This window comes from Salvelinus namaycush, chromosome 9 (assembly GCF_016432855.1).
Source record: "Salvelinus namaycush isolate Seneca chromosome 9, SaNama_1.0, whole genome shotgun sequence".
NCBI lineage: Eukaryota > Metazoa > Chordata > Actinopteri > Salmoniformes > Salmonidae > Salvelinus > Salvelinus namaycush.
In genome coordinates, this window is record NC_052315.1 from 55,595,488 (window position 1) to 55,611,418 (window position 15,931).

Sequence of the window (15,931 nt, forward strand, 5' to 3'; positions counted from 1 at the left end):
ACATCAGTGGCCGATCTCACTAATGCTCTTGTGGTTGAATGGAAACAAGTCCCCGCAGCAATATTCCAACATCTTTTGGAAAGCCTTCCCAGAAGGGTGGAGGCTGTTATAGCAGCAAAGGGGAGACCAACTCCATATTAATTCCCATGATTTTGGAATGAGATGTTCGTCGAGCAGGTGTCCACGTACTTTTGGTCATGTAGTGTACCTCAAATCTTCACTCTACAGCACAAAATATACACTATTTGAAAGTTCTCTCCTATTGTGCCATTCCCTCCTCTTCTATGAATAATGTAGAGGGGCTTACGTTCCCTCCCTGTGCTGTCAGAGTTTGATCAACAGTCTAAAGATGGGCAGCACAATGGAATCTTTCCATTGTCTTACAGGATCTTGTACAGCCTCTAGCCTTTCTGCTCTGCTCTGCCAGTCAAAGAGAGAGAGAGTGTGTGTGTGTGTGTGTGTGTGTGTGTGTGTGTGTGTGTGTGTGTGTGTGTGTGTGTGTGTGTGTGTGTGTGTGTGTGTGTGTGTGTGTGTGTGTGTGTGTGTGTGTGTGTGTGTGTGTGTGTGTGCGCCAGTCAGACAAGCAATGCAAAGCAATATTTAAATAGCAGTTTCCTTAATCACAGTTCCATGGTTACATACACCAAGCCCTGTACTCATAAAGCGTCTGAGTGCTGATCTAGAATGAGGTTCACCCTGCACATTTCATCGTGTTCATTATTGTTCAAAAAGCATAACTGATCGTATATCAGCACTCCTCTGAGATGAGACTATTTGTGAATAGCGGCCCCAGGTTGAAGAGTGGTGAGCCTAAGGGAGACGGGTAGCCAGAGGGGTCCTTCTTATTCTTTTACACTCGTGCACAAAGTAGGGCCTCCTCATTTAGTTGTGATTACGACGGTGCACAGTTGACCCAAGACCCAGGGCTTTCACTCCATACAGCTGGCAGCAGATGTTTGGAAGGGGTCCCCATTTGATTGTGTGTGGGCATGCACATGCAAGTGTGTGTGTGCAAGTTTGTTAATGTTTTTTCTTCGAGGGGACTTCATTCAGGGTGATCGTAGTAGTTCAAGTTCAGAGGGAGAGATGTGGATTTACACTTCTCTTCTGGTTCCATTCATTCAAATGTGCAATCTAGTTCTGTTCTCTGCTGAAAAGGGCTGCAGCACTACTTCAATTGAGTCAGGCTGAGCACCACATAATGTCACACTGATTCATTGTGAAGGCCTAACATGTGTTCCAAATGGTACCCTATTCCCTACATAGTGTAATACTTTTGACCAGAGCCCGGGCCCATAGGGCTCTGGTCTAAAGTAGTGCACTATGTAGGGAGTAGGGAGCCATTTGAGACACATCCCTCATTATTCTCTTCCCGCCCAGCCCAAGCTCTATTACTAGCCGTGTGTGATCTATTTGACAAACATGACGGTTTGAGAATGGAATGGTACCTCATTCATGAACGCAAAGCACAGTCATGACATTCAGGAATAGAATCATAAGGGAGCCGGGTTGGTGGTGGATTCTGTTATTGGAACAAAGACATTTCAATACATCTCAATACTGCCATAGAAAAAAAATGCCACGTTCAAATGCATATACCACCCGGGAATGTTTGTAAATGTCTGATCTGCAAATGTACTGGGAGCATATGTCTATGTATTGTAGTGTAATGCCACCAGAACCAGCCAACCACACGCCAGGCAAGTTTACAGATGGATAAACATTGGTGGCCTGAGGATTTTCCACTAAATGGTAATGAGAGTGAGTTAAAATCACTCTGGGTCCGTGCTGGTTACAGAATCGAGTCCTAGATTGTAGTTCTGGAATCCTAGATTATTTTAAGGAGTTTAGAGTTTAAACAAGAAGGAGAACATCACTTAGTTTTCCAATAAAGAGAACCGAACCGAGGCAGTTGTTGCCCTCTCTTTCAACCCCTTACCTCACCCCCCCCCTGTTACAAACAGTAGCCTGAAAAACCCTTTGAACACAGCATCCAGTGATACCGGAGAAGGACTGCAGAGGCTTGAGAGGCTTTATTATTCACATTTTTTTATTTTTTTTATTTCACCTTTATTTAACCAGGTAGGCTAGTTGAGAACAAGTTCTCATTTACAACTGCGACCTGGCCAAGATAAAGCAAAGCAGTGCGACACAAACAACAACACAGAGTTACATGGAATAAACAACCTACAGTCAATAACACAATAGAAAAAAAAGAAAGTCTATATACAGTGTGCGCAAATGGCATGAGGAGGTAAGGCAACAAATAGGCCATAGTAGTGTCACGTATTTCTAGGAGTGGTGGGTGTAGAGTCAGGCGCAGAGAGCAAACTTCCAAAGAAATGCGTTTATTGCGCGTGGTCTAGCCAAACAAACAGGCAATGACCATAGAACACGTATGTCTCCAAAACAGGAAAGAACATACAACACAATACGCAGGCGAAAAAGACAACAGCACCACTGACAGTAAGGATAAGCCTGCACAATAGCAAGCGAGCACTAGAAGTTTAAATAGACCAAATAATGAACCAAAATGAGCAACAGGTGAAAACAATCAAGACAAAACCAACAGAAAGGAAAAAGGGATCGGTGGCAGCTAGTAGACCGGCGACGACGACTGCCGAGCATCGCCCGAACAGGGAGAGGGGCCACCTTCGGTCGAAGTCGTGACAAGTAGCAAAGTAATTACAATTTAGCAGATTAACACTGGAGTGATAGATGGGCAGATGATGATGTGCAAGTAGTGATACTGGTGTGCAAAAGAGCAGCAAAGTAAATAATAACAATATGGGGTTGAGGTAGGTAGATTGGGTGGGCTATTTACAGATGGACTATATACAGCTGCAGCGATCGGTTAGCTGCTCAGATAGCTGATGTTTAAAGTTAGTGAGGGAAATGTAAGGCTTCAGCGATTTTTGCAATTCGTTACAGTCACTGGCAGCAGAGAACTGGAAGGAAAGGCGGCCAAAGGGGGTGTTGGCTTTGGGGATGACCAGTGAGATATACTGGAGCGAGTGCTACGGGTGGGTGTTGTTATCGTGACCAGTGAGCTAAGATGAGGCGGAGCTTTACCTAGCATGACTTGTAAATGACCTGGAGCCAGTGGGTCTGGCGACGAATATGTAGCGAGGGCCAGCCGACTAGAGCATACAGGTCGCAGTGGTGGGTGGTATAAGGCGCTTTGGTAACAAAACGGATGGCACTGTGATAGACTGCATCCAATTTGCTGAGTAGAGTATTGGAAGCTATTTTGTAGATGACATCGCCAAAGTCGAGGATCGGTAGGATAGTCAGTTTTACTAGGGTAAGTTTGACGGCGTGAGTGAAGGAGGCTTTGTTGCAAAATAGAAAGCCGATTCTAGATTTGATTTTGGATTGGAGATGTTTGATATGAGTCTGGCAGGAGAGTTTCCAGTCTAGCCAGACACCTAGGTATTTGTAGTTGTCCACGTATTCTAGGTCAGAACCGTCCAGAGTTGGTTTTGCTAGCGTTTAAGAGCAGTTGGAGGAAAGGAGAGGAGAAGGAAAGGAGTGTTGTATGGCATTGAAGCTCGTTTGGAGGTTAGTTAACACAGTGTCCAAAGAAGGGCCAGATGTATACAGAATGGTGTCGTCTGCGTAGAGGTGGACCTAAATCCAACAAAGAACTCAGAACTATGTGTGTGTGTGAACCTTTATTTTAATACAGAACAATGACCCTGTCTTAGGGGAAGGTTGTTTACTTTTTTTAATCACATCTGGAGTAGACAACTGACTTTTTTTGATCTTCTTTATTTAGAACCAGCAACCACATTCTGAACAGAACACCAGAAGACTGTCTGATGATCCTTGTTTCTAGCTCTTAGAACGAGTGACTCAGCAGAAATACATCGTAACAATTAAGTTATTCTCTTTTTGTACTCGTTGGGTTAAATGACCAGAATCAATACATTTATTGTCTACAGAAGGTGGGATAGTTTCCCAAACCTCTCCTTGGGGTTCCAAAGCCATTACATCTATTCAACTGCTACATTATCAAGTCTTTGACTAGTTGTAAGGTGAGCTGAGGAGACATAATTTGGTCTGACTGTTTCTGTGTTCCTCCGTTATGTTTCAGGACAGCACGGGGATGAAGCTATGGAAGAAGAGGTGGTTTGTGCTGTCAGATATGTGCCTGTACTACTACAGAGGTGAGTCCACTATGAAGAACATTTTTTCTAAACAGTAAGCATAAATATATCACAACCGATACTAGCCTCATCCTGGATTCTATTGCCTATATCTGCAAATGTGTGGTACAGAAATGACATTTTGATGTTCATGGTGTCTTGAATCTCTTGCTGTAACTGGTCAGAAGTAAACATTTATTGATTTTGTTTAACCTTTATTTAACCAGGAAGGACTCATTGAGATTTGAAATCTATTTTGCAAGAGTGTCCTGGCCAAGATTGGCAGCACCATGTCATTGCACAATTACAGACAGACAACATGAAAAACTACAGGTAATCTAGTAAAAAACCATAGAATTCACAAGAGTATAACAAAATCATAAAACAGCTAATTAAAAACATTGACAAGTCAGGGAATCAGCCTCAAAATACTTCATCAATGATTTAAAACACCAATCGGGACAAGTTCTTCCAGTTTAAAAGTATTTTATTAGGTGCTCCAAGCCGATGGCGCAGAGTACATAAAAGCCCTTTTACCAAATTCAGTTCGGACATTTGGAACAGTTAGCAGGATAAAGTCTTTGGAACGAAGAGAGTACCCACCATATTTCTGAACAATAAAAATGCCCAAATAAAATGGTAGTAAACCCAAAATGGCTTTGTAAATAAAAGTATACCAGTGACTGAGCCTACGATTGACTAGAGAAGGCCAGCCAACCCTTGTATATAAAGTGCAGTGGTGCGTAAGGGTTTTGCAGTTTAAAATAAATCTCAATGCTCCATGGTAAAGGGTGTCAATTGATCTCAAACACTGAATGAAGCATTCATATATAAAATATCCCCATAGTCTAGTAAAGGCATAAATGTAGCTGATACTAGCGTCCTTCTGGCTTCAAAAGAAAAACAGGCCTTATTCCTAAAATAAAATCCCAACTTCAGCTTAATTTTTTTTGTAAATTGTTGAATATGCAATTTAAAAGAAAGGCCGTCATCAATTAAAATTCCAAGATATTTACATTTACATTTACATTTAAGTCATTTAGCAGACGCTCTTATCCAGAGCGACTTACAAGTACATACATTCATACTTTTTTTTATATGAGGTTACTGTCTAAATATCATTGCCCAAACAGGTAGTAATAAGTGAAAGGTTCAGAGGTCTATTTCTTGCTTTAGAAAACACCATTAGTTTAGTTTTGTCAGATTGAGGATGAGCTTCAATTGACACAAGGTATGTTGAGCAGTATAAAAAGTAGTTTGCAAGTTCTGGAAAGCTTTTGTGAGAGCCACAACAATACATACAGTATCATCAGCATAGAAGTGAAGTTGCGCATTTTGCACATTTTTGTCTAACTTATTTATATAAATAGTGAATAAGAGGGGACCAAGTACAGAGCCCTGGGGCACACCATTACAGACAGACAATTTAACAGACATGAGTCCATCAAATTGAGTGCACTGAGTTCTATCAGACAGATTGTTAGCAAACCATGCAGCTGCATGCTCCGAAAGACCTACAGTTCGCTCGACAATCTCTGCCTCAGTATAGCATGATCAACTGCATCAAAAGCCTTAGAGAGGTCAATAAAAAGTGAGACACAGTGCTGATTTTTGTCAAGGGCTTCAGTGATATTATTTAAAACCTTCATGGCTGCTGTAATTTTGCTATGCTTCTTCCTGAAGCCCGATTGGTACATTGATAAAATTGAGTTAGTATATAAAACTATTTTAGCTGTTCACAACAAGGGTTTCAGGTATTTTCGCCAGAGGTGACAACTTTGAGATTGGCCTATAATTATTTAAAAGATTTGGATGTCCCCCTTTTAAAATTGGTAAGACAAATGCTGATTTCCAGATCTTTGGAATTTCATTACATTCCAGGGTTAAATTTAACAGATATGTAAGTGGTTCAACTATCAAATAAAATAAAATCAAATGTATTTATAAAGCCCTTCTTGCATCAGCTGATATCTCAAAGTGCTGTACAGAAACCCAGCCTAAAACCACAAACAGCAAGCAATGCAGGTGAAGAAGCACGGTGGCTAGGAAAAACTCCCTAGAAAGGCCAGAACCTAGGAAGAAACCTAGAGAGGAACCAGGCTATGAGGGGTGGCCAGTCCTCTTCTGGCTGTGCCGGGTGGAGATTATAACAGAACATGGCCAAGATGTTCATAAATGACCAGCATGGTCAAATAATAATAATCACAGTAGTTGTCAAGGGTGCAACAGGTCAGCACCTCAGGAGTAAATTGGCTTTTCATAGCCGATCATTGAGAGTATCTCTACCGATCCTGCTGTCTCTAGAGAGTTGAAAACAGCAGGTCTGGGACAGGTAGCACGTCCGGTGAACAGGTCAGGGTTCCATAGCCGCAGGCAGAACAGTTGAAACTGGAGCAGCAGCACGACCAGGTGGACTGGGGACAGCAAGGAGTCATCAGGCCAGGTAGTCATGAAGCATGGTCCTATGGCTCAGGTCCTCCGAGAGAGAGAAAGAAAGAAAGAAAGAAAGAAAGAAAGAAAGAAAGAAAGAAAGAAAGAAAGAAAGAAAGAATTAGAGAGAGCATACTTAAATTCACATAGGACACCGGATAAGACAGGAGAAATACTCCAGCTATAACAGATTGACCCTACACCCCCGACACAAACTACTGCAGCATAAATACTGGAGGCTGAGACAGGAGGGGTCAGGAGACACTGTGGCCCCATCCTATGATACCCCCACACCACTAGAGGGATATCTTCAACCACCAACTTACCATCCTGAGACAAGGCCGTGTATAGTCCACAAAGATCTCCGCCACGGCACAACCCAAGGGGGGCGCCAACCCAGACAGGAAGATCACGTCAGTGACTCAACCCACTCATGTGACGCACCCCTCCTAGGGACAGCATGGAAGAGCACCAGTAAGCCAGTAACTCAGCCCCTGTAATAGGGTTAGACTACACTCAAACATAGGACCTACTGAAGAGATGAGTCTTCAATAAAGACTTAAAGGTTGAGACCAAGTCTACGTCTCTCACATGGGTAGGCAGACCATTCCATTAAAATTGAGCTCTATAGGAGAAAGCCCTGCCTCCAGCTGTTTGCTTAAAAAAATCTAGGGACAATTAGGAGGCCTGCGTCTTGTGACCGTAGCGTACGTGTAGGTATGTACGGCAGGACCAAATCGGAAAGATAGGTAGGAGCAAGCCCATGTAATGCTTTGTAGGATAGCAGTAAAACCAGCTCTCATCGGTTCATCCACACAGGGTTGTACAGAGACAGAGGACACTGGTTCAACCACACAGGATTGTACAGAGACAGAGGACACTGGTTCATCCACACAGGGTTGTACAGAGACAGAGGACACTGGTTCATCCACACAGGGTTGTACAGAGACAGAGGACACTGGTTCATCCACACAGGTCCTATGATTAGGTCCTATGATTGAGTGTAGTCTGGCCCAGGAGTGTGAAGGTGAACGAAAAGGCACTGGTGAACTGCCCTTGCTGTCTCTGCCTGGACGGTTCCCCTCTCTCCACTGGGATTCTCTGCCTCTAACCCTATTACAGGGGCTGAGTCACTGGCTTACTGGTACAGAGACAGAGGACACTGAATCAAACAGCCTACCAGATGATACAAAGTGCTCATTAAAACAATTCAGCATTTCAGTGTTGTCATATACAGCAACAGAGTCCTTCAATACACATGACAGTAATTCATTAACATTACTGTTACCAGACATAGACTTAATACCCTTCCAAAACGTTCTGTGGTCATCAGTGGTAACAGACATAAAATATTCAGACTTGTCCTTCCTGAGAAGAAAATAACACTTGTTTCGTATCTGCCTAAAAAGAAGCCAATCAGAATCAGAACATGATTTCCTTGCCTTAGCCCAGGCTAGATTATGTTTGTGAATAATACAAGACAGCTCAGAAGAAAACCATGGGTTATCCCGTCCTTTAACTCTGAACCTGTGGAATGGGGCATGTTTGTTTACTATTTGTAAAAACCAACATGAAAGAATTTCCAGGCAGTTTCCACATCAGGAATAAGCTCAATCTTGCTCCAGTCAAAATAAAACAAATCATGAAAGAAAGCCTGCTCATTAAAACTCTTAAAATGTATCTTACGAATAAAGCATGGGTTTGTCTTAGGAACCTTTGAATTTCTAACAGCAACATCTGCACAATGGTCACTTAAATCATTACAAAAAACACCAACCGCAGAATATTTATGTGGAAAATTTGTCAATATCAAATCAATTTAGGGTCGATTTCTCTGGACATTTGAGATTTGGGCTGGTGGGTGAGTTAATCAACTGGGTAAGATTCATAGAATTACAACACATTTTAAAATCATCAGACACCGGCTTTAACCAACACCAGTTGAGATCACCAATCAAGATAATTTCACTGTAAAGAAGTTTAGACATAAGGGGTCTATAACAGCCAATCGCAGTTATAGAGAAACCCTTTGAAACCTCACGTTTCAAAGCAAGAAACTGTTTACAAATAGTTTCAGACTTTGCCACACTTACAAGGAATTTAGTCTTTACATATATAGCCACTCAATCAGTGTGATACACATTGTAACCATTTATACAAATATCCTTATCAAGAACAGACTTGCTGAGCCAGGTTTCAGAAAACACAATTACATCAGCATCAGTTGAATTAGCCCAAATCCAAACCCCATCAATTTTTGACAACAGGCTGCCCACATCTAAATGAAAAATACCAAAACCACATCTAGATTTAAAATCTGAGAGGGTTGGGAGACATATCAGGGCCAGGGTTAGGTTGCACGTTACCTGATATCAACAACAGAAGAATAACTAGGCACCTCTGTTTAATAACCTGGTAGACAACAAGGCCTATGGCCACCTAGGGTATGACCTTCACTGGTGTGCGGTTCTGTGGTTGTGATTCCGTTTTTTTAGCCATGTCCCTGTGTTTATACAAGATCTACTGTATATAACGCACGCACACACTCATGCAAGGGGTTGGGTAGATTACTTTCTAAATGTAATCCGTTAAAGTTACTAGTTACAGGTCCAAAATTGTAGTCAGTAACGTAGTCAATGCAACATGCCGAAACAAAATTAACTATGCAAAACTAGATATGCAAAACTAGATATGCAAGAGATTTTGTTGTAGGCAGAACGCATTGGAGTAGGATTCTATTGCATTGACACACACGACTCAGCCTGTACTCTACACAGACCGGTGCGGCATAACCAATCAGAGTTGCAGTAGGCCTATATGCAAATAGACCATTGCCATATATGGATCTGAGCCATTTACTTTGAACTGGAAAACAAATGGGGAAAATAGAGGTCAATTGTTTTAGTCTCAAGGGTGCCATTGAGAGGTGTGATTACTGGGGTAGGGGTAAATGTGAATGTTGACCAACTGAAGGGGAAGATTCACGGTGTTTGTGATGCTCGTCATTTGGTGCGACGCAGACAGGGTGGAGTGAGTGTTGAAACAGAAGAGTCGTTGTCTGTTCTTTTGAGTTTTGATGTTGAGTCTTTGCCCGACAAAGTGATGTTAGGATATGTAAGTTATCCCGTACAAGCTTTTGTGCCGAGTACATGATGTGGTTACAGGTGTCAAGCTTATGGGCATGTGGCAGCAGTGTTTAGGAGGGAGGTTCCTAGGTGTGAGAAGTGTGTAGAAGGGCATGAGACAAAGGAATGTGTAGCATTGGGGAAAGTATTGGTATGTGTTAATTGTAGGGGTGCACATGGGGCTGGGGATCAGCAATGTCTGGTGCGAGAGAGGCAGGTTGAGGTTTCCAGGGTTGGAGTACTGCAGTTATCGTATACTGAGGCAGTGAAGAAACTAGAGAAAGACGGGTCAAGGGGGAGGGATCATGAGAGTAGTGGTGTGAGCAGTAGAGGGATCGGCCAACAAGTGATATATGTTTCAGTAAGATTGGATTTTTAGCATTTAAAGCAATGGTTATCAAATGTACTGCAGGGATGAAACGTAAGTCACAGAAAATGGAGGTGCTTCTCTCCAGGGGCTGATATTTCTTCCGAGCAGCAGTCCCTGGCAGCTGCAGAGAGGTATTTGGGTGTGCGAGACTTGATGTCAGAAGAGTTACAGGATGTGTTAAGTGGTGGTGTCCCATCGTATCAGACTGTTGGCCTGAGGTAGGATTAAGTAGATTTAAATAGTGGAGTAGGTTTTTAGTGAGTGTAGGGTCAGATGGTAGGGTATTTGTTGATTTATTATTATTTATATATTTTTTCAAGCAAAGTATAAGGGATTTGTACACCAGTCTAGTTGGTGGCGGTATGTAGCCACGTGTGCACATTTTGTTAATATCCTTTGATAGTTAGTGAGTTATTGGCCAAGTTATAAATAATTTGTAGTCAGCTATAATGGAGTGATTGCTTCCTACAAGAGCACAAAACATGTACATTTCTAGACATCTTAGAAAGCAAGTCAGGTAAAGAGCTTTTTTTTGTCTTAAAGGGGCAGTGTTGTATTTTGAGACAGGCTTGAATAAACTAAGTAGCCAATAGGCAGAGGGTAGCATAATTTGTCATAATGGAATGGGAATAATGATGCATTTTATTTTGTGAATTGGTTTCTTGCATCAAACAACACAACATTTCCAGTCACCTCCATGTCTGAAGGACAAGTTGAGAAACAGGTTAATGTCAAGCCCTGCATGTTTTTTTTTCAAAAGTCTCATGAAATGTAGGCCTACATTGAACACCACACATTGGTTGCAACCGTAGGCTGAATGATAGAACAGCTATTTCCATGTTAAAATGTTATGGGATGAATGTATCCATAGTTTTTTATGGTAGGCCACTCTGGTAGGCCTAGATTATGATCAAATAGCCACAGTAGCCTGCTTGGCCACTGTTGAAACTGTAACTTGAAACGGGTACAGCCTCAGTATTCATATTAAACGCTCGCTGGAAGTTGCACGTTCAAGTTTGCGCGATCAGCAGACCTGAAATTTGCTCTGTGCCTATTTTCCGGAGATTGCGTTGGCTATTGCAAAATGTTGATTCTGTGGCCAATTAACCATTTCTTTGTGGATTTCGGTGTGTGCTAGGGGTTATTGTCTTGCTGGAAGATCCACTTGTGGCTAAGTTTCCGCCTCCTGGAAGAGGCAGCCAAGTTTTTAAAAATGTCCTGGTACTCGGTAAAGTTTATGATGCCGTTGACCTTAACAAGGGTCCCAAGACCAGTGGAAGCTGGTCCACCACCATATTTTACAGTAGGTATAGGTATCTTTTTAGCCTGACGACTCACACTAAATTCTTCCGCTGCCCTGTTGTTCGCTACATACATTAGTCTGAGACTGTGGTTTGTGGTGACTAGGGGCATTGTACAAAAGTCATAAGGGTTGTCTCTAACCAATCAGTATCAAAGCCAATGACAAGTTTTCAAACCGCCGCTTTACCCATGTGTGTTCTGGCTCAGGCCCAACCCATCGGTTTCTGGACCAATCAATCAGCCCCGAATGCGTTTGCATCCAGTGACTCGTTGATCCAGACTCGTTGCGCAGAAGAAACTAACGTCCATGGGCGTGGCGTTTGGCCGGTGCAAGGCGTCTGGGTAGCCAGGCAAGTTATTAATTCTTATTTTGATGCCAAACCCACCACTGGTGTGCAGTGGTGGAAAAAGTAACCAATTGTCATACTTGAGTTAAAGTAAAGATAACTTAATAGAAAATGACTCAAGTCACCCAGTAAAATACTATTTCAGTAAAAGTCTAAGTATTTGGTTTTAAATATACTTAAGTATCAAAGGTAAATGTAATTTCTAAAATATACTTTAGTATTAAAAGTAAAAGTATGAATAATAAAAAATACCTTATATTAAGCAAACCAGACAGCACCATTTTCTTGTTTTTATTTATTTACGGCTAGCTAGGGGCACGCTCCAACACACTTTAATGCTCCAATAATTTACAAAATAAGGATTTGCGTTTAGTGAGTCCGCCAGATCAGAGGCAGTAGAGATGACCAGGGATGTCCTCTTGATAAGTGTGTGAATTGGACCATTTTTTGTCCTGCTAAGCATTCGAAATGTAACGAGTCATTTTGTGTTATGGAGTAAAAAGTACATTATTTTCTTTAGGAATGTAGTGAACTTAAAGTAAAAGTTGTCAAAAATAGAAATAATAAATTCAAGATACCCCCAAAAACGACTTAAGTACTAGTAGTACTTTTAAGTATTTTTACTTAAGTACTTTAAGTGGCCAATATCATACAACAAATGTCAACTGCTGGACTTTGCTAAACGGCATTGGCACTTGGATTGAAACTGGTGCTTTGGTCAGACGACCAAATAGAGCGGTTTCATTGCTAGCTTGGGGGCAGCAGTGAGTGGTAGAGTAAGAGAGAAACGGAAACAGTTTTATTACAAACCAGTGATTCCACAGGAAAATGGTAAGTGATACATCAAACACACAGAGCCCTTTGAACAGCAGGTATAGCTTACATATAGTATGGCTGCATCTGAAATGGCACCCTATATGGTGAAATTTGGGACGCAGCCATAGTCTAGGTCAGGGATGGGCATCTCCAGTCCTCCGGGGCCGGATTGGTCTCACACTTTTCCCCCAGTTAGTGTGAAATCTCATTTACTGCACTTTACTGCCTTATGGAGGGAGGGAGGGAGGGAGGGAGGGTGAGAGGGAGGCTGGGAGTGAGAGAAGGATGGAGAACAAAACAGGCTGGAGGACACAGATCGATCCTGGAGCCAGGCCTCCCAGTCAGAGCCCCAGGACAAACGGTTTCCATCCACTTCCTACCACAGAGAGCACACACACACGCTTCGCAGTACACACGCAGACACGTGCGCGCACACACACACACACACACACTTCCACCCAGTATGGTCTCTCAGCTGGATGTAATATGGCTTAGCGAAAGGTTATCTCTCTGCTGGAGTTTAATCAATGGATATATGCTAATCTCTTTCCCTGCCTGTCATTTAAATCACTGGGTAACCTCCTTAATATGATTTTATATAATTATCCTGGTGAGGAAGAGGGATTTGTTTCACAGCAGCAATAACTGCATAGACAAACTTCTGAAGAAGATAAAATAAGGATCTATCCTACAGATGAAATACAACTCATCTTTGTTTCCTCTTTGTTTTTGTTTCCTTCAGATGAGAAAGAGGAGGGTATCCTCGGCAGCATCCTCCTGCCTAGCTTTCATATATCTATGCTGTCTGTCGACGACCACATCAACAGGAAATATGCCTTCAAGGTCAGTACTTGTTTTCATTCTTTTGTCAAATTGTCGTTTGGCCACAGTGGTTGATTCTTTTTATTTGGCGTCTGAGATTCCAGAGTTAAGGGGAAACGAGTGAGAGATTCATTAGGTGAAAAATTCAAGTTTGTTTGATATATAAAAAAAGAAATGTGAACAAGAAGAAAAGAGTGAGTTTAGTCAAGGATTAAGAGGGAAGAGAAAATGCTGTTTTTTTCTGGCGTGTGCTGCAACTACTAAGCATTGTTAGTAAGCTAAGTTTAGTCTTGGTCAAAGAGAGGAAAAATAAGGCTGTTTTATCTGGCATCTGCTGCTACTGCTATAGAGTATTGGTAGTAAGCAGCAGGAGCCGCCTTCAGCTCTAGAGCCTCAGAGTCCAGTGGAAGCCAGTCCTATTTAATTTTATGGCATCTCTCTCGGTGCTGTGGCTTTCTCTCTGGTCGGGTTCCTTTCCAAAGCCACAGAGAGAGACGAGGGTTCGGCTCAGCCCTGCCAAACAGCACAGCCACACAGACGCCCAGGAGTCTTCCCAAGTTCTCTCTAACCAACCACACACATACTCAGTTTCCATCTCCTCAGAGAGAGAAGGATGGAGGAAGGGAAATGAAGGGGGAGGAGGAAGAAAACAGAGCTGTGCATGCATGACCCCTGTAGTTCTTAGGAATAATAATAATAATAATAGCAATATTTTACATAACTCAAAGGAAATGGAATGACGCTAACTCAACATTATGCCAATCATTTTAAACTCTCCATATTCCTGTCTCTTGTGGCAAACATGGCAGTTTCATAAGCCCCTTATTCCTCACTGACTGTTGTTAGAAATACATTTTTGGATGACACAGGAATGGCTGCCTTTAGTCTTCAGTCCCTGGTCAACAGAATATTGGTATTACTCAGTGTGTTCTTGTCTTGTCTGTCTTTCTCTCTCTGCTGTCTCCTTCGTCCGTGCACACACTAACAATGCCTTTGTTTGTCTACTGCGCGCGGATCTTGAGTGAGGGGAATCAGCAGCCTGTTTACCAGTCCAAGTGTTGCATGGTGAGTCCTGATTCCGTAATGTAGTGGTATACAAATCCGATGAGTCATGGGTTTAGATGAGTTTGGCCTACATGGTGGTGTGGATTTTATTATGTCAGGATAAAATGATGTCAGAATGATATTATGTCCTAAAATATACATTCTATGTGTCCTAAAAAAAACATTCACACCAGCAGGAAGAATTTAACTAGTCAATGATGCTGTCAGAACAAATGAACTGAGATTGGTTATGTCCATCATTGATAAGAGATGATGCTGCTGTAGCAAACTATTCTGACTGACTGTTCACATGTACAGTGTTAGCTTTAGAACTCAAATAAAGCCAGAGTAAAAGAGACCACATCCCAGTTGACTCAACTAACCCGCTTCTTGCCCTTTCTCTCTTCCCTTCCAGGTCTCTTCTCTTCGACTCTGATCCGGCAGGCGACACATCCCAACATGCGAACGTACTACTTTTGCACAGACGCAGCCAAAGACATGGAGTCATGGATGAAGGTGATGACAGACGCTGCCCTGGTGCACTCAGAGCCTATCAAGAGGTTTGTACTCAATCAATCAATAAGTGACACTTCGTTTCCTATTCGGTTGAGATGTCAGTACTGAGTAGTAACAAAACAGAGATCCTATTTCCCATTCAGTCGAGCTGTGAGGCTCAGTCTATACTGGACTATTGTCTTAGTCAATTTAGCTACTGAACTTGGAGGAATAGTTTCATTGGATCTCAGACAGTGTTTGAACGGTGGTAACCTCCTAAATAGAAATATTAAGGAGCTGTTCTGTTTTACTGTTATTTGAGCTCTCTGAATTGCTTTCCTCAGCATGTAGTTGATTAGGGAAGAGTCTCATCCACCTCAACATATTCCAGTCCTCTAGAGTGAGACTGAGTGATACAGAAAACGCGGGCTCTTCACTGTTGCATAACCTGGCTATTGTCAGAGGATAGGGGTGTGTGTGTGTGTCCTGGATGCACAATGCAGGTGTAGCGTGAAGGACGTATGAGCTACAGTACAAACTGTACTGACTGACTGACTGACTGACTGACTGTGTGTGTGTGTGTGTGTGTGTGTGTGTGTGTGTGTGTGTGTGTGTGTGTGTGTGTGTGTGTGTGTGTGTGTGTGTGTGTGTGTGTGTGTGTGTGTGTGTGTGTGTGTGTGTGTGTGTGTGTGTGTGTGTTTGATAGAGGCGTCATGTGAAGGGATTATGGGGACTTAGAGTGAAATAACAATCACCTGGCAACCTTCCTCAACAACGCTTCCTCCTCTCTACACGGCAGAACAGCGTGTGTGTGTGTGTCATCTACCTGGCAGAGTGAAGAAGAGGCCTAAACGGTGAAGTGATTTTTAATTAAATGAAGTGATGTGATGTTGTCTCTGGCTGCAGTCCTCAGGGAGATACGATAGCTAATTGAGCAGGTGACACCGGAACAACTCTGCTGCCAAATCAAAATAAAATCGAAATAAAATTGTTTTGGTCGCATACACATATTTTGCAGATGTTATCGCGGGT

At 42.4% G+C, this 15,931-nt stretch overlaps 1 protein-coding gene across 2 annotated transcripts in view; it reads left to right on the plus strand.

Annotated features, from left to right (window-relative positions):
* Positions 1–15,931, plus strand: part of LOC120054210 (pleckstrin homology domain-containing family A member 5-like) — a 102,840-nt gene that overhangs the window by 39,166 nt on the left and 47,743 nt on the right. Inside the window, exons 4-6 of one of the 2 annotated variants that reach the window (XM_039001670.1) lie at positions 4,097–4,169; positions 13,281–13,381; positions 14,849–14,964. In XM_039001670.1, the coding sequence (XP_038857598.1) occupies positions 4,097–4,169; positions 13,281–13,381; positions 14,849–14,964 (290 nt within the window). Of the gene's footprint in view, positions 1–4,096; positions 4,170–13,280; positions 14,426–14,819; positions 14,965–15,931 lie in introns of those variants that run through there. The other variant, XM_039001671.1, reaches the window with a different exon arrangement.